The sequence below is a fragment of the Centroberyx gerrardi genome, chromosome 12 (assembly GCF_048128805.1).
Source record: "Centroberyx gerrardi isolate f3 chromosome 12, fCenGer3.hap1.cur.20231027, whole genome shotgun sequence".
Classification (NCBI taxonomy): Eukaryota; Metazoa; Chordata; class Actinopteri; order Beryciformes; family Berycidae; genus Centroberyx; species Centroberyx gerrardi.
The window spans coordinates 3810186-3832871 of NC_136008.1; the positions used below are offsets into that span (position 1 = coordinate 3810186).

The 22686-nt window shown below is 42.4% G+C and overlaps 1 protein-coding gene across 2 annotated transcripts in view; it reads left to right on the top strand.

Annotated features, from left to right (window-relative positions):
- Nucleotides 1-866: 866 nt before the first annotated feature.
- sh3bp5b (SH3-domain binding protein 5b (BTK-associated)) overlaps nt 867-22686 on the top strand; it is a 61091-nt gene continuing 39271 nt past the window's right edge. For both annotated transcript variants that reach the window (XM_071901003.2, XM_078287413.1), the window contains exons 1-3: nt 867-1167; nt 2143-2205; nt 14572-14700. In XM_071901003.2, the coding sequence (XP_071757104.2) occupies nt 1090-1167; nt 2143-2205; nt 14572-14700 (270 nt within the window). In that variant the 5' untranslated portion in view covers nt 867-1089. The remainder of the gene's footprint in view (nt 1168-2142; nt 2206-14571; nt 14701-22686) is intronic.

A 22686-nucleotide genomic window follows, 5' to 3' on the forward strand; every position in this document is an offset into this window, starting at 1 on the left:
ATATTTCTCACCACAAATTCAGTTAAATATGGTCGTCTTTATGATTTGGAGATGAGCTGTCGTACAGATGAACATATCTGAACCGCCCCAGCTCGTCTCTCTCTGATCTGCTCCATGTTGGCTTCACTATTGGCGGACATCAACCGGATACAGGTAGGAGGTAATTATACAAAGCAGCCAATCACAGTTCTTGCAGTGTTGCTTTACCCTATGCACAGTTACATTTTTGGAGAGGTGCACGTAAGCTGGCACCAAAGTATGAATTGGCCTTTAAAGTCGAGATGAAATGGCATTTCGAGAGTATCTAACTTCCGTATCGTGATGTATTTCCGAGTGAAACAGGAAAGACAGGCGGGACATAACGTTGGGAGGAATTTGATTTGAACGTTGAAAAGTGGGCGTGTCATAACACCCGAAGACACACCGAAGTATCATGCGGTTGCTAGCTAGCTAATGGGTGGATGTCATGATATTATTGGTTGAAATTGGTTATGGGCATGCTTACGTAAGCACATGGCATATTTTGTTTTACAGGAAGAAAACATGATTGAATTTTGATATAAGAATACAAAGAAATTGATTTTTTGTATTTTTTTTGGCATAAATTGGTATATAGGTGCACAATATGACCGGGGATGTGATCTAAAAGGGTTAAAAAGGCATTTTTCATTTCATCTCGAGTTTAATAACAAGTGCAGCCACGCTCCTGTAATGAGAATCAGCAAATGTCGCTTCTCCGCTTCTCTGTGGCACTAATCACCCCCCATACCGACTGTAGCCGCTCAGAAGGGGGCGTTCCCTGTCTGGAACAGAGCTCCGGTCATTTCAGCCCCAGACTCACGCTCAGTCAGCTGGGAGAGCAGACCGGGGAAGGACGCTGCCGCTCGGCTCGGTGGATTTAAGTGACGATGGTCCTCTTAGAAAGACCATTCCTCTAAAACACAAGTGAATTAAGACGAGAAAAGCAGTGCGGCTGCTGGATCCATCACGGTGTAAACAGCTGTGTCAGATGAAGCTGCTCTGTCACTGCTCCCTCCGTGTCCTGTAGACTGGCTTTGTTCGGCTCTGACATCTGTCTTCACCTCCAACATGGATCATTTAGAGAAGGAGAACAGGTCGGACGAAGAGACTGAATACGAAGACGAGGAGGTGGACCCTCGAATTCAGGTAGTCCGTATTCTAAGTATTGATTTGTGGGTTAATTGATCCGCCAGTGTGGATTTTTTTTTGCAGATCGGACCCAGTGTCGGGGTCGTGCATGCATCAGAAAGCATGGAGGGCTAAATCTCATCATGCATGCAGTTTTTGCATTTGCTGAATGGTCTACCTGTGTGTTTCTTGTGTTAAATGTAAACTGCACTAAACTTTATTGGTTGTCGGTGGACTATCTAAAATGATTAATGTACTGCCTGAAGGCTTGCTGTTGCGCACTTGCTGTGTAATATATAGGCTAATGTATTAGTGATGGTAATGGATAGGAGGGAAGCCAATCTATTCTAGACTGGTGATGTGGTAAATAAAAAGGAGGGCAAACTATGACTATCAGCTGATGATCATCAAAAGACAAACAAGCAGCAATATAAGGAGGCTAACAAATCAATTAGCCTATATTTCCACAAAAACACAACAACAATAACAACAGTAATAATTGGATTTATCTTTATAGCACTTTTGAAAACAAAGCAAAATAGAAAAAGACTGAACAAATGACATGGATCAATAAATCAGAAAGAACAATGAGGTAAAACTAGTGAAAGTATAAAAAATAAAACAGACTCAGCCATAGCGATACAGCGAACAGATTAAGTAAAGGACAAGGCAACAAAGATAAAATGAATAAAAGCCAAAGACTATAAAAAGGCCTTATGATAAAAAGTAATTTGATTGAAAAGGTGATACTAATGCATGCTTTTTACTTAAAAAGAATTTACTCAAATGAATTTTCTGTGTAGTGTTTCGGCCCCACATAGTCTAATTCATTCCAGATGTTGCTGGTTCCCTCTCCTGTACCTCCAGCTATTGTATTACATTCCTTTCTCCCTCTCTCTCCCTCTTCCTCCGCCTCTTCTTCCTCCTCCTCTTTCTCCTCATCCTCTTCCTCTTTCTCGTACTCCGTCTTCCCTGTCATTCCCTCTCTTCCAGGGAGAGCTGGAGAAACTCAACCAGTCCACCGATGACATCAACAGATGCGAGACGGAACTGGAGGTGAGGCTGGTGAACGCACACACACACACACACACACACACACACACACACACACTGCGGCCGTGTGTCAGTACGTGTCCTCCATCAGCAGATAACACTTTACCTCACCGGTTCCCCTCTGCTCAGACAAAGTGTTGACTGACAAGCTGTGAAATGAACCTCAGTTTCCCTCTTGCAACACAGACCCATGTTGTGTTTGGAGAGTTTCACTGGTGTGCAGATACAGCTGTTGTCGAACTTTTTCCTGAATTACAGCTGCTCTTTTGCTCTATCCCCAAGGCAAATTGTTTGGAAGATTCAACTTTTGCTTTCTGTCAAAGTGTTTGAGGATAGAAGGAATCGTCTGGTAACTAGTTTGGCGAGAAACGCTGAAGCACTTGGTTACAATATTCTGATTTGGCCTTTTTAATTAAGTAATTTTACTCATGATTTTACCCAGAGTGACTTGCAATGAGCAAAAACAGGTTCAGTGTCTTGCTCGACGACACCTTGACAGAACATAATGGTTGTTAATGGACAGGTTGGCTGTCTTGGGGATCGAACCTGTGATGTTTCAGTTGTCACTATAGGCCACGCTGCTGCTGTGTGGTATACTGAGTACATTACAGGAAAAGATGTATCTGTAGTACTATTATTTGCATGAAGTGGGGATTTCTGCAGTGGCTGCCGCTGGATGTTGTACTTTTATACAATGGAAGTTTTCAAGCCTCAGCTGCTCATGTCTTGAAGCTCCAAGACTTTGATCACTGAATCAAGAGGTTCTTATGTCAGAATCAGAATAAAAATGCTAAATTTAGTCTTGGAGACATTTTGGCATCTTGGGTAATAACTAATGTGTGTACTGTATACTGACACATGGTACAGGGACAACAGGACTTCAAATACAGTGCAAGGGCAAACTGCAAAACATATGGCAGTAAGGAAATGTATTCATTCATTCATGATTACGTGTATTCAGGCAATATGGCATACAGTAGGAGGTGTGCTGAGTGTCCAGCAGTGCATTGGACCAATGTACCATGGGGTAGTTATACTAAAAAAGGATAAAATGCCTAAATAAATTGTGATAATTATTTATATTTTGGGAGGGGCTTACAGTGAGCGGGCAGGGGTTGGGCGGGTTGAGTGTCTTGCTCATGGATACTTCAACAGGACGCATGGCTGTTGTAGGGGATTGAACCGGCGACCTTGCAGTTACAGGACAGTCTCTCTGACCACTAGGCTGCCCTTCCGCCTAGCAGTACAGACAAGACTGTGATTTGGGCCATCAAGGCACTTAAGCTGTATAACTCTGATCTTTGGATACTGATAAATGCCTATAAAGGCTGATGGCTTACATTTATATAGGCCAGTTACCTTGTATGGACCTTTTATTGAGGTGAAAGTCACACAGATCCACAGAGATGAAGTTCAAAGTATTGCCACGCTCCACAGTTTTTGTGCTGTACATTGTGTGAATCATAAACTCTGAGGCAGCGGAGGTTGAGGTCAACCTGAGTTAATTTTGTTCCAAAGTGACAGATCCACAGTTTGGGGAAAAAGAGACACCTACCCTGACAAAATGATTCATAGCCCAAAATTAAAACAAGCTATGGTAATTTTTAGAGGCTAGTAGTTAACCTAAGTCCCTAGTCTCTACTCCAAAACACTCAAACACAGTTGCAGCTTGAGAAGAGTCAGCTCAGTTAACCTGAACAAACTGTTAGCTAGCTAACTAGCCAGCAGGCTCATTTAGCAAAGCAGCTAATGTAAACATCAACATGCAACTGCTAGCCTCTACAAGCTACTAGCCATGTTATGTTAGCTAGTGTGCTAATCAGATGTGTTAACAACAAGACGGTGATGGTTAGCTGACCAGGTACTATGGTTAGCTAGCTAACAAGCTGACATTATCTAAACACTAAATCAGATCAGTGATGAAATGATCAGTTCAGTCAAAAACAGCACAGAAATGAACTGTCTGTTCAGTTGTGTCGAGACGGACGAGTTGTACACTTGGAAACACAATCAGATGACAGGCATGTTGGCCAAGAGCTTAGGCCCTCCAATATGGCCGACTGAGGGTGTGATACGTCACCTGAAAGCCCACGATAAGTACTGTATTTGTGAAGTATTGAATGTTTAACTTCAGAATTGCTACATGGTATTTTGGAACAGGACTCTTAGTTTGATGTGAATACTGGACTTCTCAGTCCTTTTTGAAGACCCCTCTTCTCCTTAGTTGTGGTTTTGCGAGCCAGCAGGTCAGGTCAGCCGGCCGTGTGTCTCTTGGGATCAACAGTGCATAAATCATTGAAGCTTTAACTGATTTAGGTCTCTGTCCTTTTGATGGCTCCACAGACTGCAAACACAAGTCAGGTTGTTTTCATGTCTTGACAAAGACGGCTGCTGTTTACGACGTTGACCGTCTACTGGGAAAAAAGACTCAGCAACAGTCACGGCACAGGCAAAAACAAAGTGTCATGGATGTTTTTCATACTGTTTTGGAATGGAGTGTGATTGAGTGTTAAGGGGTCGGATAGATACCATCTTCTCATGCAAATTTAAATGACGACAAACAGTCCAACAACAACATGATGTGCCCTTGAATGAATTCTCAGTTCCCTTTCCATGAAAGAATTATCAAGATTTGTTCCAAAATGAAAGAAACCCCTTTTGAAAACAGTGACACCTATTAGAGCATGATTGACAGCAAAAAAATTAAATGAATAGCACTTTTGAAAAGATAGTAGATAACTTCAGTGCTTGATTGACACTTTTACATTCTGGATCCTCTGTGTTTTAGAGGTATTGAAATTGGTGATGGATTTTTTTGCCTCTAAATGGATCTATACCATTTTGTACTAATAATGTGATACTTTATCAATAGGGAAATTATCTTTGAAAGGTGGTTTTCCTATTCACTCTGCTGCCTTGCTGCCCATACAAACACCCAAAATACATAAATCCTTTGCCAAGTCCATGCTAGAGTGATATCCCATCCTGGACATTTTTTCCAGATTGTTCTCTCTCATTTAAAGTGATGTTGAACTTTGGTGGTACCTCGGGTTGTGTATCTTCCTCCATGATAAAACCCCCAAATCGTTGATTCTCTGTTATCTGTTGCTCCGGTAGAGGAGATTGGAGAATTATGTTTTTTTCTCTCTCCATTCACTGCCATTGTATGGAGGAACAGTCTGAAAATCACTTCTAGCACATAAAGGAACGCTGACAAAGCAGATTCTGACAATATTTAAAAAACTAGTCATGCTGCTGAATTGTGGTTAAGTGAATCGCTTTCTTGATGTTTATTAAACCTTTCAGTTTGAACAAGTGTGACACCGAAATCCGGTCGGAGGAAACTAATGCCGATGGAACGAAGAAAATAATGTGTTTATCAATAATTGTAAATAGATGAAAAAGCAGGTGTGAGACAGGACTTTGACAAAGCAGATTCCGCCAATATATAAAAAACGAGTCTCTCAAATTTTTTCGCCTATTTACAATTATTGTTAAATGTACTATTTTCTTCGTTCTTCCGGCTGAATTTCGGTGTTACACTTGTCTAAGCTTTTGAAAAAGGAGTTTTGGCAGATTCTCCTGTATTGAACATGGATCACATGGGCAGTAGTGTGCGGTTGTCATATTGTCTGACCCAAATAGACGTTTGATTGAAGCGTTTACGTCACTGATGAGAGGGATAGGGAGGATGCATTCCTGCAGCCGGCAACAGTGGAAAAAACTTTGTAAAAACATGATGCAAGTAATATTTTATTAAAGTGGTAGTTTATTAAATCCGTGAGCTGCAGACGTGATGCCCCGGGGCGCTGACATGTTGACGAGGTGAAGTGCGTCACAGTCTGAACGTTCGACCCCTAGGTGTGAGGACAGAGAGACTGCACTGCAGCCTCCGCATCAACATCATCATCATCATCAGGCAGAGAGAGAGAGAGAGAGAGAGAGGGGGGGGGGGAAAGGACGGAGAGGGAGAAGGAAAAGAGACGCAGATGAAAAGTGGAGGGGAAAGAAACTTGAGGGAGAGAATCAAAGGAAATTGAACATTTATATTTTAGGTATTTAGCTGATGCTTTTATCCTGAGTGACTTACGATGAGTGAGTTTCTTTCTTGTTTAGGTTTTTGGCATCAGAGAGGACAGCAAACTAAGGATTTCATTGTTCAGGGCAACTTGTTTTCTCTGTGCATGATATGACAATAAAGAGCTTGAACTTGAACTGAACAATGTAGAATAAGCTTCAGTTCCAAGATCACCAACATTACTGACAAAAACAGTAAGGTGGTCAAGGTTTAAAACAACATCTTCATGATAGTAAAAGTAAAAAAAGAAGTAAAATATGAATGTATCAATTTTGGAGAGGTGCTAGGTGAAGAAATGGAGGCCATGCAGAAGGATGTGGAGGTTAAGAGGAGAAGACGGCTTTGCTGAGGAGATGATGAAGACGACGGGGGGGGGGGGTTGAGGAGGAAAAGATTGAGAGGAGAGATGAACAGAATAGCCGAGGAGCTGCGAGTCGAACCGGAGAGGAAGAGAGAGGAACGCTCAGTTTATCTGAGCCTGGAGGGCAGGATGAGATCGAAGTGATTGCGGAAAGGAGGTGAAGAAAGACAGACATCGGTGAAAGCGAACTTTGGTTTCAGGGTTTCAGGGTTTCGGATCCGATGCTCCGGTCTGCTCTGCCCCTCCGCAGCCTGAGGCCATCTGGATCGACCAGCCAGACTGAGCCGGTCTTCTGCCAGAGGCCCGTTTGATATGTCGGATAGCCTCTCCATAACACCTTTCATTCACATTTTATTGGACTGCCATGTAAAGAAGTGTCTCACTGCCTCCTAAAGAAAGGACTTGTATATGAGAGTCCATTATAGCTCAATGGATGGAGCATGACACTAACACTGTGTGGAAGAAAAGAGAGAAGCAGTTGAATACTAAATAAGTTGAATATTAAATAATCACAGTATATTTGTAGCACTTTTAAGGAGATGCGTAGAGGTACCACCTTCTTCTAGACCACTGGTTCTCAACGTGGGGTCCGGGGACCACCAGGGGTCTTGAGTGGGTTCTACGGGGTCCCCAGCAAAATGATGAATTGTTAAACTTCACCATTATTTAATTTACAAGAAGTTAATGCAATTAGAGAATGTAGAAGAATGACTGTTTTGATCATAGTTTCTCTGTTATCTCTCTACCTACAACACAGATAGTCATGGGATTCTGGACAAAATCATATCTAACAATAAAAATATTCTCAGATTTGGGTCCGAGAGACAAAATCTCATCCAATGCGGGTCCGTGGCTCTAATGTGTAATGTAAATTAGGGTCCTTGATATGAAAAAGGTTGAGAATCACTGTCTTAGATGACAACAACGACAATGTTTTCTATGAGATTTGGGCTATTTGCACATTCCAGGCTCACAGTGCTGTGAGAAACACACAAGATGGTACTTTAGAGTTTAATCTTATAATGGTGAAGCAGATTCAGTATTCTGGAGTTTTAGGCACTTAAGGTGTAAATATGGGCCAAAGGTTAATGCATATTAAGTGAGCATATAGTATAGGTACTTTTACATTTCTTCCTCAACAACTGCGAGGATTAGAAGTTAGATTTTTTCCCCCCATGCTACAAATGTAAGCACACATGGTATTAAAAGCCTCCACCAAACAGCATATATGCTTTTAATTGTTAGTTTCTGCCCCAGAACGATAACTGGAAGTGCAAGGGGAAAGAAATAAGAGCCAGGGGAAAGGGAGACGACGTTTTCAGTAAGACAGAAACATTTTCACTGCAAGTAGAAGAGGAAGAAATATCAGACAGGACTTGGAAAAACAGCGTCTGACTGTATGAGACCGACACAAAGCTTGATGTAGCTGATGGTGAAGTCGAGCTCTGTGTCCTGAGAGCCTTTTTCAGTCAGTTGTTCTGTTTTCTTCTCTGAGAGCGCCTAGCTTACGTAACTGCCTGCTGTTACCTGGAAGAAACACTAATACGATTTTTCAATGACTGTTCTAAAATAGGATAATTCAGGTTAAGCTTTTATTTGGAAGTTTGTAGACGTCAAGTGTTTTGAGTTTCCTTTGTAAGATGCCTTTTAATGTTAAGTGAATTAGCTTTTCAACAGTGTTTCTGACCAGTTAAACTTATGAAATGTGTTTTATGAATTCAACCCTTGATCCAAAGTCTAAATGGAATTCCAAATGTCTGTCAGGGAGTTTGTTTACATGCACACTAATAATTTGATCTTAGCCCAATTACAGCAGTTCTCCGACTATTGAAATTTCCATGTAAACGCCTATATCTGATTATCTAAATCAGATTAAAGTTGTAATCAGAGTAAGCAAAAAGCCGGTTAACACCCAGATTTCTGCTCAGTCTTTCCATTTATTGGGGCTTGTAAACACCAGATTTCTTTAGTTCTTCAGTGTTTTTTTCCCAGACTGTGCAAGTCAAAAGTCACTAGATGCAATAACCTGGATGTTGTATTAACAAAGCAGACGACATGGCTCAGTGCAGTGGAGTGGCGAGCGGTAGACCGATTATTAAATGATTCCATGTACACTACCAGATAACTACCAGTTCAAAAACATTTTTCTTTATTTTTACTATTTTTCACATTTTAGAATCATAGTAAAGACATCAGAACTATGAAATAACACAAATGGAATTACGCAATGACCAAAAAAAGTGTTAAATCCAAACTATCTTATATTTTAGATTCTTTAAAGTAGCCGCCCTTTGCCTTGATGGAAAGGCAAAAGGCTTTGGAAAGAAATTCATACATAGGATCAACTTTTACTATTTATATTTGTCTAAGAAACTAATTTCAAGCATTTAAGCAGAAGCCTTTAGATCAAAATGGCTTTAAGAGAATGAAAAACATAGTACATTCAGTGAGGTGTGTCCAAACTTTTGACTGGTAGTGTAAACCGGGTTATTAGAGGAATTGAACCATGTAAATGTTGTAATTGAGATACATTGCCTTACGCTGATTGCTCCCACTATTTGGGTTATTGGTGAGCATGTAAACATACTAAATGAGTCCCAAATCCAAATTCTGGGAAATAACTCACTAGTGATGGCAGGGTTTTCCAGTTGCTAGAGAAACCGTCCCATATCTGAAAATCACTGGTTTATCAAAGCGCCCTTAAGCAAGACACTCTGGATAGAAACATCAGCTTAATGCCTAAAAATATAAATTCAATGACCAGGATCAACTAGGATCATTCAGACATGTAAGGCTATCCGGCATCAACTGTATAAGCTGTATGTTGTTTGCTTGACTGCCGTTTATTCCCTCTGCACGAGTGACCATGAAACGAATTCTCTACCCACAAAGAACTCGCGTACACCTTCTCCAAACACACGCACAATTTCCATAGTGTGTTATTCTTTAGGCTGAAATAATGAGATTCTCCGCTGCTGGCCTCAGAGGGATCCTCTCCTCGGAGTTTACAAGTTCACCTAAAGGTTGTTTTTCACGGTAGACAAACGTCTGTCTTTCAGCCACATCTAATCTCCTTGTAATTTTGCATGAATATGGTACAGTAAACAAACATCGTGTGTTCTGGATGAATATAAAATACTAGTTTGCTCAGTCTTTCTGCTCTACTTGCACCTGATCACGCTCCTGCCTTGTTTAAAACTCTCCCGGCTCATATTTATTTACCGAGCACGGCCTAGCTCTTCTCTATTATGCATGAACGTTGTAGGTGCACAGGAATATTTGTTGCATGTTATCAGGGTGTTTTGGTTCTGACCTTTGACCTCCTTACCATTGGTTTCTTGTAATACTGGCAATTTAGGAACTGAAGCTTATTCTTGTGTTGCCGTCATTGTAAGTTGCCGGTGATAAGAGCATCAGAGAAATGCCTGAAAAGTAAATGTAAAATGTAGAAGATATAATTTTGGGGAAGTCAGTCTAATGTGTGACTTTGACTGTTATGGTTTTTAGTCCAAATTGTCCGTCTTTGATTTTTTTTTTTTTGGATTGCATATAAGTGCAGTACAACGTGCAGATGTTAAGTTATAAAAGAACCTTGAAACATGAGGATAAAGATGGGTTGAAGTTGTCAGATGTTCTTGTAAGAGAGTTTGAGAACAGACTTCATAGAATGGAACAGAGTAACGTAGATCTTTACTAGTCCAGAGGGGGATTTGTCTTGGACATCCAGAGAGTCAGCGCTACGCAAAAAGCAGACGGTACATACAGCGCTCATTCATTACAGAAATGAGACAGCGATTTATCCGTTCATTACACGAATTATACAAGAGCTCACAGAGAAACCACAACACTGGAAGGACATGATGACATCCTAAATGGAATTCAGCAGTCGAAAGCCGTCAGTGCTTGAAACTGGCTGAGTCTCTGGAGTCGGTGATGTGAGAGCTTTCAAGGGGATACAGAGTTTGGGTGCGATCACATCTACAGTTTGAAAAAAGAATAAGAAAGGATCTTCTTGGATCTGAGGTAGTAGAGGACAGAAAAACAGGTGAATCTATGGTTGGCGGGTACATTACCAAAAAAGATCATGAAGACCAAGAACTTCTTCTTGGTCGATACGCGTTAGTCACTGTTTTTATTATGTAGCTACTATAATAAAAGCTTTTTACATTTTTGTACCTGCAGACAGAGTGCCATGGTTTTTCATTGGGGAATTCATGCCTTTACTTCCTTATACCTACCTTATCTGACTGGTAAGGAATATCCCTGGTATATTTTTACACACCTACATTTTGTTTGCTTTGGTGCAAACCATAGTGGAAAATTTTACTTTGTATGTATTTGGTTGGCTGAGGTTCACGCTGCCCAATTACAAGAGAACCAGGGCTTATAAACAAAAATCACATGGACGAGTAGCTTGTTTAGAGTTTTGGTAACCGGTCATCCCACCAGGTTAGAGATTTTAGCGGTGGGGAGGGGATCAAAACAAGTTCTCAAAACGAATGCTACTCGGCCCATGTATCACGGAGGCATTTCACCTCATCTCGACTCCAAATTAGCCTCCTTGTCCCCATAAAACTTTGTGTTTTGGGTTTATTTCTTGTAGTTGGTTCAGAAACTAGGTTCTCTCTTGGAAGTGGGCTGAGACTCGCATTTTCAGGCATCTTGGTGCCGCTGTGCACCGAGTTCGAATGGCATTGTTCTCACCGACGAGCACGACCAACGAAACAAAGGAGTAAACGCTGCAGAATCTGAATAAACCGCTCCAACCATCCTTGGTGTGACCTTGCGCCCTTGCATGATAAGCAGGACAGATTCCCTGACGTCCCAGTTTTTTGCAGGATGAGCGATGACACAGGAAGTATCTCTCTTCTTTGGCCCTCCAGATTTCCAGTGAGGACAGATTGTTTCAGACTGTGTAGCTGCTATCACAGGAAAACCTCCAGGCTGTTTTTGCTTGAGCTGAAGGTTTCCTTTGGGGACGGGTGGACAGGTTGAACAGATTGTTGTTCAACCAGAGAACCTGGGATCAACCCAGTGTTGCCAAACATCCGCTTGCTGAAGTGTCCTTGTGCAAGTCAGTGAGTCACTATCAGGTTGTGCAGCTGCCCCGCCCTCGCAGCTCCTAGGAGAGGGGGGGGGGGGGGGGGGGGGTGAAAAGAGAATTTCCCTCCAGGGATCAATGAAGTTTCTGCGTTTTTCTTGTTCTTCTTAATCTTCTTCTTTTATTTATTAAGTTCAGCAAATTCCATGACCCTCACGCCAATGAAAGCCATTACAAAGATAAAAAAAATGAATGAATAAGGCTGAGAATGATTCTTTATTCCATTGAAAAGTGGTTTTTTCAAAATACAAGCTTTAGGTCCATGATTAGGACCATGATTTGGTGCAGATTTGAGAGCGGTCATACGAGGCATCATGCATTATGCAACAGGTAGTTTCAACCTGTTCAACCTTTTCAGTCAGGTTCTCTCTGTGTTCCAGTCTGTGTTCTCTGGTATTCCAGTAAATCATGACTAGTTGTAGTTTATCAAAAATGCCTGTGGTAACCAGAGAGCTAGTTAATGATCTTTCTTTCTTCTTGAATAAAACGTTTCAGTTTCAGTTCACTGCACAGCTGTTTGAAACCGTTCATTCCCTCATGTGTTTTTTTTACTGTGGTTATGGGTACTTTGGACTCCATAAACAACGGTAAAGAACGGACTTTCGTTTATTGTTGATAAAATCACTTAAATAAAATAGAGAGTGGTGCGCTCCATTCTCCTTCATTACCTCGGTTGGTTGGGAAAGTGAGGAGAGACATTTGATGCGTAGTCACAGAACACGGATGGATTACCTGAAGTGTCACTGAAGTACAAAAGCTCTCTAAGATTGAACATACTTCCTGGTCCCTACGAGTTAACACGATCATATCAGACATTAACTCTGCACAGACTGCTATCTTCAGATTGGCTGTTTACGTTCTGCCATATGTTTATTCTCAGAAAGCTGCGTCACCTTTATCTGGCTCTCTGGTGTGAATATTTTTCCAGATTAGATTACGTTCAACGGTTGGGAGCTAATGTTGCTAACACATTATTTACTTCCTTTGTGTTTTTATCTTGGATCTCTTACATTTTAGGCGCTCAGGTTCTTCTCACCCACAGCGACTTACAGTGAGGGCGATGGTAGAATAAGTTTCAGTACCTAGATCAGCAGCCAGTAGTCAGGAGGTCAAAGGTCGGAGCCACGATGCCCAGACCACAGATGTAACGAATGTTCCTGTGTCCCAGAATGATAACGACTGATAGAAAAGTGCAAGGGCAAATAAATAAGCATTTCCACTGCGAGTAGAAGAGAAAGTTAAAGGGGAACACAAAGCTCTGTAGATGTAGACTGTGGTGAAGTGGAGCGCTGAGTTTCCCCAGAGCCCTTTTCACTCAATTTTCTGTTTTCTTGTTTCTCTACATAGGCTAACTGCCTGCTGTTGCCTTGATGAAACACTAATAGCATTTTTCAATGACTGGCTTTTTGGCAGAGGACTAAAATAAGATCATTTGCTTTTTGCAATGTGCAGCACTTAAGAGAATGTGCTCTTTACAAGAGCACAAGGGAAATGCGGTGTGCGCTCGTACACCAGGCAGTACGGTAGAAGTCAAACAAGCACCAATCAACTGGAGGCTGCTGCGATGCACATCCACAAACCAGGAAGCAGCTTGGTGACTTTTTTTTTGTAGTGGCTAACAAGTGCAAAGTGAAATTCTTAGATATCAGGTGTCTTGAGCCTCGTTTGGAAGCTCTCTTTAGTGTTGATTGTGGGTTTCAACAATGTGTTTGACCCAGTTAAACTTCATGAAATGTTTATGGCTTACGTTCTTAGATTTGAAACTCTGATTTGGTTTTATGCTTTGTTTTTTTTTTGCTGTGTTTACCCAGGAAAGATTCTCTTTTTCAGCAACATCATTTTGTCAACTAACAACTCGATATCTGCTATCCTTTTAAAAGTAGCACAATCCATTTTATTTATTTTTTTTCTATCAAGCATTTTGTAAGAGGTGGTGTCACATGTTTCAGTTCTTAACCATGATAGCCAGTGAGCTCTGATTTTGCCAAACGCCCCTTTAAAAAAAAAAACGCTTCTTTAGCATTTATCTATGTAGGTGGATTTCTCATTTTGTTGCAGAACGCTCCATAGATGGCATTGGGTTGAGTTTCTGAAGCTTTTCCTTCCTTCCTTCCTTCCTTCCTTACTCACCTACTTCATTCCCTCTTCTCCTCCTTCTTTCTTCCCTTCTTGCTGCCTTTCTGCCCTCCGTTGTTCTTTCCTTCTTTCCCTCTCTCCTTCCATCGTCCTTTTCTCCATTCCTTCCTTGATTCCTTCTCTCCTTCTTTCCTTCCTCCCTTCCGTCCTTCTTTCCTCCTTTATTTCCTTTGTTCATTTGTTCCTGCGTTCCTTGCTTCCTGCTCTCTTTCCTTCTTTTCCTCGTTTGTCCTTTCCTTCTCTCCCTCTCGTCTTCCTTCCTTTCCTTTCTTACTTTCTTTCCTTCTTATATTCCTTCCTTCCTTAGTTCTTTCCCTCTCCCTCTCTCCATTCTTCTTTCCCTCCCTCCTTCCTTCTTTTCATCCTTTTTTAATTATATACTGTTCTTCGTTCCTTCTCTTGCCTTCTCTCCTAACTTTCTTTCTCTCCCTCTTTACTTCCTTGTTTCCTTCCCTCTTTCCTTACTTCCTTTCTTCTTTCTTCTTTATCTCGGTTCAGTCTTGTCCTTCTCCATCGTTGTGTCCTCTTGGAGCGACGCTGTGGAAGTTCATATTTAGCTTGACTCATTGTTTACTTGCTAAATTAGTATCTCTCTCTCTCTCTCTCTCTCTCTCTCTCTCTCTCTCTCTCTCTCTCTCTCTCTCTCTCTCTCTCTCTCTCTCTCTCTCTCTCTCTCTCTCTCTCTCTCCTCAGGATGCGAGGCAGAAGTTCCGCTCGGTGCTGGTGGAGGCAACGGTGAAGCTGGACGAACTGGTGAAGAAGATCGGCAAGGCGGTGGAGGAGTCCAAGCCGTACTGGGAGGCCCGCAGGGTGGCCAGACAGGTCAGACACCAGGGAGGGAGAGGGGGGGTGGGGGGTGTTAGCAGCCACCTGCACATCTCGATCAGGGCCCACACAGCTGTAAACTCTCACCCCGGAGGCAAAGGGAGACCGACCGAGACGTGAAGAAGGTTTTAAAAGGCTTCATTGTGTTATTTCTTGCCTCCCTCCCTGGTGACACCGCTCATGTGGGACGGCTGTCCTTGTATTGGCATTTTCATGAGTAGATGAGGACTTACTACAACCAGGCTGCAGAGTTTTCTGTGCTGTGCTGAAATGCAGGCAATGGTGAAAGCGTTTCTGTGAAGTGACACTGCAGTTTGACTTCCCTTTTCAGATACATGGCCTTTTTTAAACCCTGCTAAGCTGCGTTAAGTTTTCTCAGGCCACTGCTGCTGTTTGTATGATTACCAGTAATCTGCAGGGATGTGAAGAATACAAAAAAGCAAAATCAACAAAATCTCCAATTAGAAATGATCCAGATTTGTGTCCAAAAACACAAAATCCGGTAAAACTGAAAAATCACATCCCTAAAATCCCAAAGTTGGTGTAATGATTGAAATACAGTGTATGGTGTTGGGTCATTCTTATGATTTATGATTTATTTAGGGAGAGGGCATATTAACGAACATTTAAAACCAAATGGAAATTTGCCAAATTTAGCCACCAGGCTAATTTCCATCTGTTGTCCTGGGGCAGGTTGATGTCACGGTTAAAATACACGTCACATTTTAATGAATCTACATGAAATAATAGTAGTATAACCTATTAAAAAGATAAGAAGAGGGAAAAAATAACCATAATCTACCATAACCACTCAAATTAGTCCACGGTACATGTCTGCTTAACCTTTTATTCAGCCTTTAACTTTAATATTTGGTGTATGCTCTTATCCAAAACTACATTCAGAACCATTAGTGCATGTATTTTTAGCATCAGGGGCTGCAGATACACGGGCAGAAATGTCCCATGTGGTTTCGGTGTAGTGAACAACTGGAGACCATGAAGTTCCTCTGGGGAACCGAGGTGGGGATTTACATATGTGACTGTTCTAGTTCCTTCTACCTGTCAGCTCAACCTGCCGGCCCAATTTATTTCCTTTTTACTTTCGCTTTTTAAGCATGTATCCAGAACGACTTACAATGAGTTCAGCAGTAGAATAAGATTAAAGTGATGTTGAACTTTAGTAGTATCTTGGGTTGTGTATCTTCCTCCATGATAAAACCCCCAAATCAGTGATTCTCTGTTATCTGCTGCTCTGGTAGAGGAGACTGGAGAGTTGTGTTTTTTTCTCTCTGCATTCACTGCCATTATATGGAGGAACAGTTTGAAAATCACACTTCTAGCACATAAAGGAACGCCGACAAAGCAGATTCTGGCAATATATAAAAAATGCTGCTGAATTGTTTTTAAGTGAATCGCTTTCTTTATGTTTATTAAACCTGGTGGAACACCGAAATCCGGTCGGCGGAAACTTATGCAGATGGAAAGAAGAAAATAATACGTTTACCGTTCAGGCAAAAAAGGGCGAGGATGTAATTTAGGGGGAAGAAGAAGGAAGGCGAGAGAGGGAGAGGTACAAATGCAGAAGTGGAGAAGTGAATATGATGTGGATCAAGGTTCAGAAAGAGTTCGTGCCTTACTCCGGGGAGGAAGAATTAAAGTTTTAAAAGCGTCACCATTTTCCCCCCCCGTTAGCTCTTTTCCTCTGTGCAGGTAAGTGAATTATGAGCAGTGTCTGGGCTTGGCTGTCTGTCATACTGCACCGTCATGACTTCTGCATGATAAGTCAGCAGTAACCTAGCTTGTCATTGGTCCCGCTTAAATAATATGTTGGAAGTTCAGGGGAAGCTTTTAGCTCTTCTCATCGTGCAAAGTACCCACATGGGGTTAGAGAGGCCGTCCTGTAGCCGGGAGGTCCCAGGTTCGATCCCCCATGACCACAAGTGTCGTATCCCATGGGACGACAGGGTGGCGTAGCGAGTCGAGAGACCGTCATTCAACTGGAAGAAGCGGGTTCGAGCCTCAATGTTGACGAGTATCCGCCCTGCTGAAGTGTTCTTGAGCAAGATGCTAAATCCCTGCCAGCTCCAGGGATGCTGTTCTGCAGACCCTGACCTCTGACCTCTGACCTCTGACCTTTCCCCTCGATGTACAGGTCGAACTTTGTTCCGACCCTCACAAGCTTTGACTGAAAGAATGAGATTGCCGATACGTTGCTGAGGATTCTCCGCAGGGTGGCTTGCCTCAGTCTCTGTGTGTGTGTGTGTGTGTGCTTTAAATAAAAAGTGCTTTACATAAAAAATTAAAACAATGAAAGCAATAGACACGGTACAATATAAAACAATAAAAAGAAGACACAATAAAACAGTAAAATAAATAAATAAGAATACATAAATAAACTAGAAGGGCACTCGGAGAGCGCAGACCTCCGCCAAGGTTCGTGCTATTATTGCTTGTTCGTGAGTCGGATCCGGATCCGCTCCAAAATTTAATGGGTTCTTCCTTGGCCCATGCTACACCCTTCCACCAAGTTTCATGAAAATCGGGCCAGTAGTTTTTCCGTAATCCTGCTAACAGACAAACAGACAAACAGCACCGAAAACATAAAAAAGGTAATAAAATTATAAGAGGGGCAACCATAATCGGACAGATAAAGATAAAAAGGCAAGACTGTAGAGATGAGTTTTAAGACGTGATTTCAAAACGTCAACAGATTCAGCAGGAACGCTGTTCCACAGTTTGAGGCCTTTACTGCAAAGGCTCTGTCACCCTTAGACGTCAGTCTGGGTGCTGGGACAGCCAGGAGCCAGAAGCATTAAGAGCAGCCAGTCGAGGTGGTGCAGGCAGCTGGATGCCCCCCGCGGCCATCCTGGGGCAGACCTGGGATGCGATGGAGGGACTTCATCTCCCAGCATGCCCGGGAGCGCCTGTGGATCCCTCAGGAGGAGTTGGAGGAGGTTTCTGCTGTGTTTGCCCTGGTACATCACAACGCTGAGCCAGAGCTAGAAAATGGATTTATTGATGGGATCGACACAAAAACAGACAGGGAAACTAGGAGCTGTACGGCAGTTCAAGAATCCACGGCTTGTCCTCACATTAGTGTCTCATGCACTCTATTACCCATTATATTTTCATTAAGCACAGCCATTATCTGTCCTTGCTCTGATGGCTGCTCGCTTAGATGATATTTCTTTGAAATTAACTTGTCAAAAGGGAATGCCTGATACTGCCAAGGATAACTAGCAGTGATAAAGCACCATCATGCCCTGCTGTACAATTGTACACACACACACACACACACACACACACACACACATTTAGAATATTTATTTATGTCCACATAAATACAAGGTACAAAGGACATAAACACTATTAATGCAATTAGATATTGGGTCAGTCAATTACAAAAGTGCCAAAAAGTGTACACACACACACACACACACACACACACACACACACACACACACACACACACACACACATACCCAGGACCTGACCAGTGTCAACCACAGTCTGCTGGAGCAGTCGTGGCTTTAGCATGTTGATCAAGGGAACTTTGACGGGACATTTTTTAGGAAGGTAGCGGAGAGGCTTGCTCAGTGTACTTCCCCCCCCATCCAGATTTTCCCAGCAGATCTGGCTTTTCAAACCAGTGACTTTCCCATCACAGCCAGCTTTTCTAACCTTAATCCTATTTCCACACTGTAGTTGAATCCACTGACCTAATTAAACAGTATATCTGGTGTATCTATCTGAGCTGGCTCTCCAAATGCTTCTTAGGGCAGAGCGAGTCTTTGTTATACTGTACATCAGTAGAGAAGGATGATGTAAACGCCAATTTTGGTAAGTCGGCCTTGTTCTCCTCTCAAATCTTTTCATCTCTCGTCTCTCTCTCTCTCTCTCTCTCTGTCCCTCCCCCTTTTCTATGTCTCTCTTTGTCTTTCCCCCCTCTCTGTCAGCTACAGACTGCAGTGGAGTTTTTATCAGATCTCTCTCTCTCTCTCTCTCTCTCTCTCTCTCTCTCTCTCTCTCTCTCTCTCTCTCTCTCTCCCTCTCCCTCTCCCTCTCTCTCTCTGCAGTAATACGCTGCAGTAGCACCCAAGCTCCTAAAGCCAATCTCACACTCTCTGCTCTCACAGCGGGCGTCGCTTTAGTCCAGGAAGGAACGTTCTGGATGAGACGAGTTTCAGTATTTCACGGTTTTTGCCTTGAGCACTCCTCACAGCAAAGACATGAAAACCAGTAGATGTCTGTGGCACTATAATCCAATCCTGTATACGGCAGCGGGGCGTTGGGTCAAGAGACTGTGGGTTCAAACCTCCATTTCAGCAAGCATCTGTCCCGCTGAAGTGTCCTTGAGCAACACACCGAGTCCCCACCAGCTCCGTCGGTGCAGTTATGAAGCTGATCCTGAATTCTGACCTTGCTTTTCTAATGGGGATCAGTGAAGTATAACATTATCGCATTATTAAGATGACAGGGTGATGAAACGTTGGTTGCCGAGCTGTTTTGAAACAGTGACAAAAACCTGGCAGCTTGCGGCATGTGCCTTCACCCCGTCCAATTAAAGCTGCACTAGCCAAGAGTTTTATGTAACGATGCACCCGTCTTGTCAGCCTAAATCACAAAGTGGGACCGCAGCAGAGGAAGAGCGTCCCGTCCCCGCTAATTGAGACGCTGTAGATTGACCCCGTTTGGCCTAATTTCAGGTGTCAGGTACGGTGACACGTTGAAACTTAAGAACAAAATACAGAGCCGCGTCCTAATCGGCAGTGAGCGAGCGCGCCGTCCCGAGATAGCGGGACTCGCTGACGATGGTTGAAGCGCTTCTCCACCTCCACCTCCACCTCCACCTCCACCAGTCACTAAGAGGAGCACGCAGTTTACTGACGTCACGTTACATGATTTCTGGGTAATTAACGCTGCATCCAGATGGATTCAGGTGCAGAGAGAGACGACAAACCAAACCACGCATAACGATAGGTTGCTATGGTGATGCTGAATTGTTTACAACCAATGAAATCAAATATAATAAAAGCTATTATTTCACGTCTTTTTTATGTAATCTAGTAATGCATGTAGCTAAAAATGCAGCTTAGTATTAATATTATACTACTAATTTAACATTAATGTAAATTCCCTCCAAAGCCTGATCATTCATTCCAACACGGACAGTGAAAGGAGAATTGCACTTGGTGTTTCCCTTGTGTACGTTCGATATCGATGTCCACCATGTTTTCTCCTTGTGCGATGCAGCTACGTAACAATCGGTTGCAAATAACGTTGCGGAGGACGACAAAAGTTGAAGTATTTGAACTTTGGACGGCAATGTGTGCTCCGTTACCGCTGCCGGTATCGTTCGCCGGCCTCATCCGATGTTACCGTCCTGCTCTCGTCCGCTAAAGTGATATCCGGTTTGCCGCCTATCTTCAACCTGAATCCATCTGACTGTACTTGGGGCCACCAGAGTGCAGCTTTAACAGCAGCTTGGCTCTGAACCTGGGTGGGGCGCATTTGGCCTCTGTTTGTAAGCTCAATTTGAAATGCATCAGTCTTGTTTGCCATAAAGTTAAGGCAAATCTTGAGGGACAACTGAGATTTGTCTCCCTGGTCATGGTGTTACGTATGCCAGGACTACACAGAGTCTCATGTTTACCAGCATGATAGGCAAGCATGCAACCAATCCAGCCGTATCTAAAGGTTTTTTGATTTTGGATGGAGTATTTTAGATTTTAGATTACCTGACCTCTCCAACTCTGTTTGACCCCCAACCTCTTTGTTGAATTTGAGCAAATCATCCCTAATTCCCCCTGCGGATTTATAAAGTATCACAAGCATTAGTATTAGTGTTAGTAATCTTCTGCTGTATCTGTGTATCCATCTTGTGTATGAGTCTGTCTGTGTTTGTATCTGCCCCTTCAAGGCACTCATGTTCTCATAAACAAGATGGAATCCTTTGCCAATTTCCTGGTTAACAAATGCAATTTTCGGAGGTTTATGCGAGGATAGAGCAAGATTGTTCTGAGCAGATTGAAAAGGGATATTTCTTCATGTTGAATTTGAACAAATCGGCCCCAATTTCCGCCCGGGGATTAAGTGTCTGTCTTGTCTTGTCTTGTTTTCCTTGTCTTTTACTTATCTAATCTGTCTCCAAATGAGCCGCTGCCCCTACAAGGCATTCATGTCCTGACAAAGAAGATGTAATCCTCCCCTAACCCCCCGATTAGCTTTGCAGAGATTTAGAGGTTTATAAGGTAGGGGATGAAGAATAACTTTTTTCTGAACAGATGGTAGAAAATGGATATTAAGCCCTAAATGAAAAGAGCTGATTGAAAGAAATTTGCTTGTTAGCAGCTGGGAGTGTTGTTTCCAAAAAAAAAAAACCCCAAAAAACCCACCACAATCTCACTGATGGTGTTTAATGTCATTAGTAAAGCTGTTGTCAGCTTGTGAGAATGCGGTAAATGACCCCTGACACAATTAGGAGAACTCATAAATCCCCTTAATGGCATTTACTTTAATGATCCGTCTAAAAATAGCTCAAACAAAAGAAGCGATGGCTCCCAGAGCCCCGGTGGCTTCAGGAGAGATTGGATTACGTAAATGGAGATTTTATTCCATCTTGCTTTCTTATTGACTGCATCAACTGAAACAGCAGATCTGTTGAGGGAATCGAAAAGCTAGCCTGTTCAGACACATACTAATAACAAGACACACACACACATACACACACACACACACACACACACACACCAGCCACATGCTACTAAAATGTGACTGCAGCCGGTCAGATTCAGAATCAAAATGACTTCATTAGCAGGATAAATCCACTCAATTAAAGCACTCAATTAATACAAAATGTACACAACTGAAAGCAATTTTACACATTATTTATGCGGATAGTGTTTATTGATATGCAGATTAGATGTAATATGCAATAGCTCAGCTCTGTGTCAGATTCCTTCCTTCCTTCCTTCCTTCCTTACTTCCTTCCTTCCTACTTCATTCCCTCTTCTCTTCCTTCTTTCTTCCCTTCTTGCTGCCTTTCTGCCCTCCGTTGTTCTTTCCATCTTTCCCTCTCTCTTTCCATCGTCCTTTCCTCCATTCCTTCCTTGATTCCTTCTCTCCTTCTTTCCTTCCTCCCTTCCGTCCTTCTTTCCTCCTTTCTTTCCTTTGTTCATTTGTTCCTGCGTTCCTTCCTTCCTGCTCTCTTTCCTTCTTTTCCTCGTTTGTCCTTTCCTTCTGTCCCTCTCGTCTTCCTTCCTTTCCTTATCTTACTTTCTTTCCTTCTTGTATTCCTTCCTTCCTTCCTTAGTTCTTTCCCTCTCCCTCTCTCCGTTCTTCTTTCCCTCCCTCCTTCCTTCTTTTCATCCTTTTTTAGTGTGCTTGCCGTAGGCAGAGCACACTCTTACTATCTTGTTAATCATATACTGTTCTTCGTTCCTTCTCTTGCCTTCTCTCATAACTTTCTTTCTCTCCCTCTTTACTTCCTTGTTTCCTTCCCTCTTTCCTTCCTCCCTTTCTTCTTTCTTCTTTATCTCGGTTCAGTCTTGTCCTTCTCCATCGTTGTGTCCTCTTGGAGCGACACTGTGGAAGTTCATATTTAGCTTGACTCATTGTTTACTTGCTAAATTAGTATATCTCTCTCTCTCTCTCTCTCTCTCTCTCTCTCTCTCTCTCTCTCTCTCTCTCTCTCTCTCTCTCTCTCTCTCTCTCTCTCTCTCTGTGTCTCTCTCTCAATTCAGCTCAATTCAGTTCAAAGGGGCTTTATTGGCATGGGAAACATACGTTTACATTGCCAAAGCAAGTGTGAAATAAAAACAAAAAATGTACGTACAATTAAAGATATACTAGAATAAAGAAATGTGTAACCAGAGCTGTGTAACATTGCAACATCGCAATCAAATATATAAATAGGAGTAGGTAAAATTAACTTAAAAATACAAACAGAAAAATTGTGCTTTTGCTTCTGTCTCTCTCTCTCTC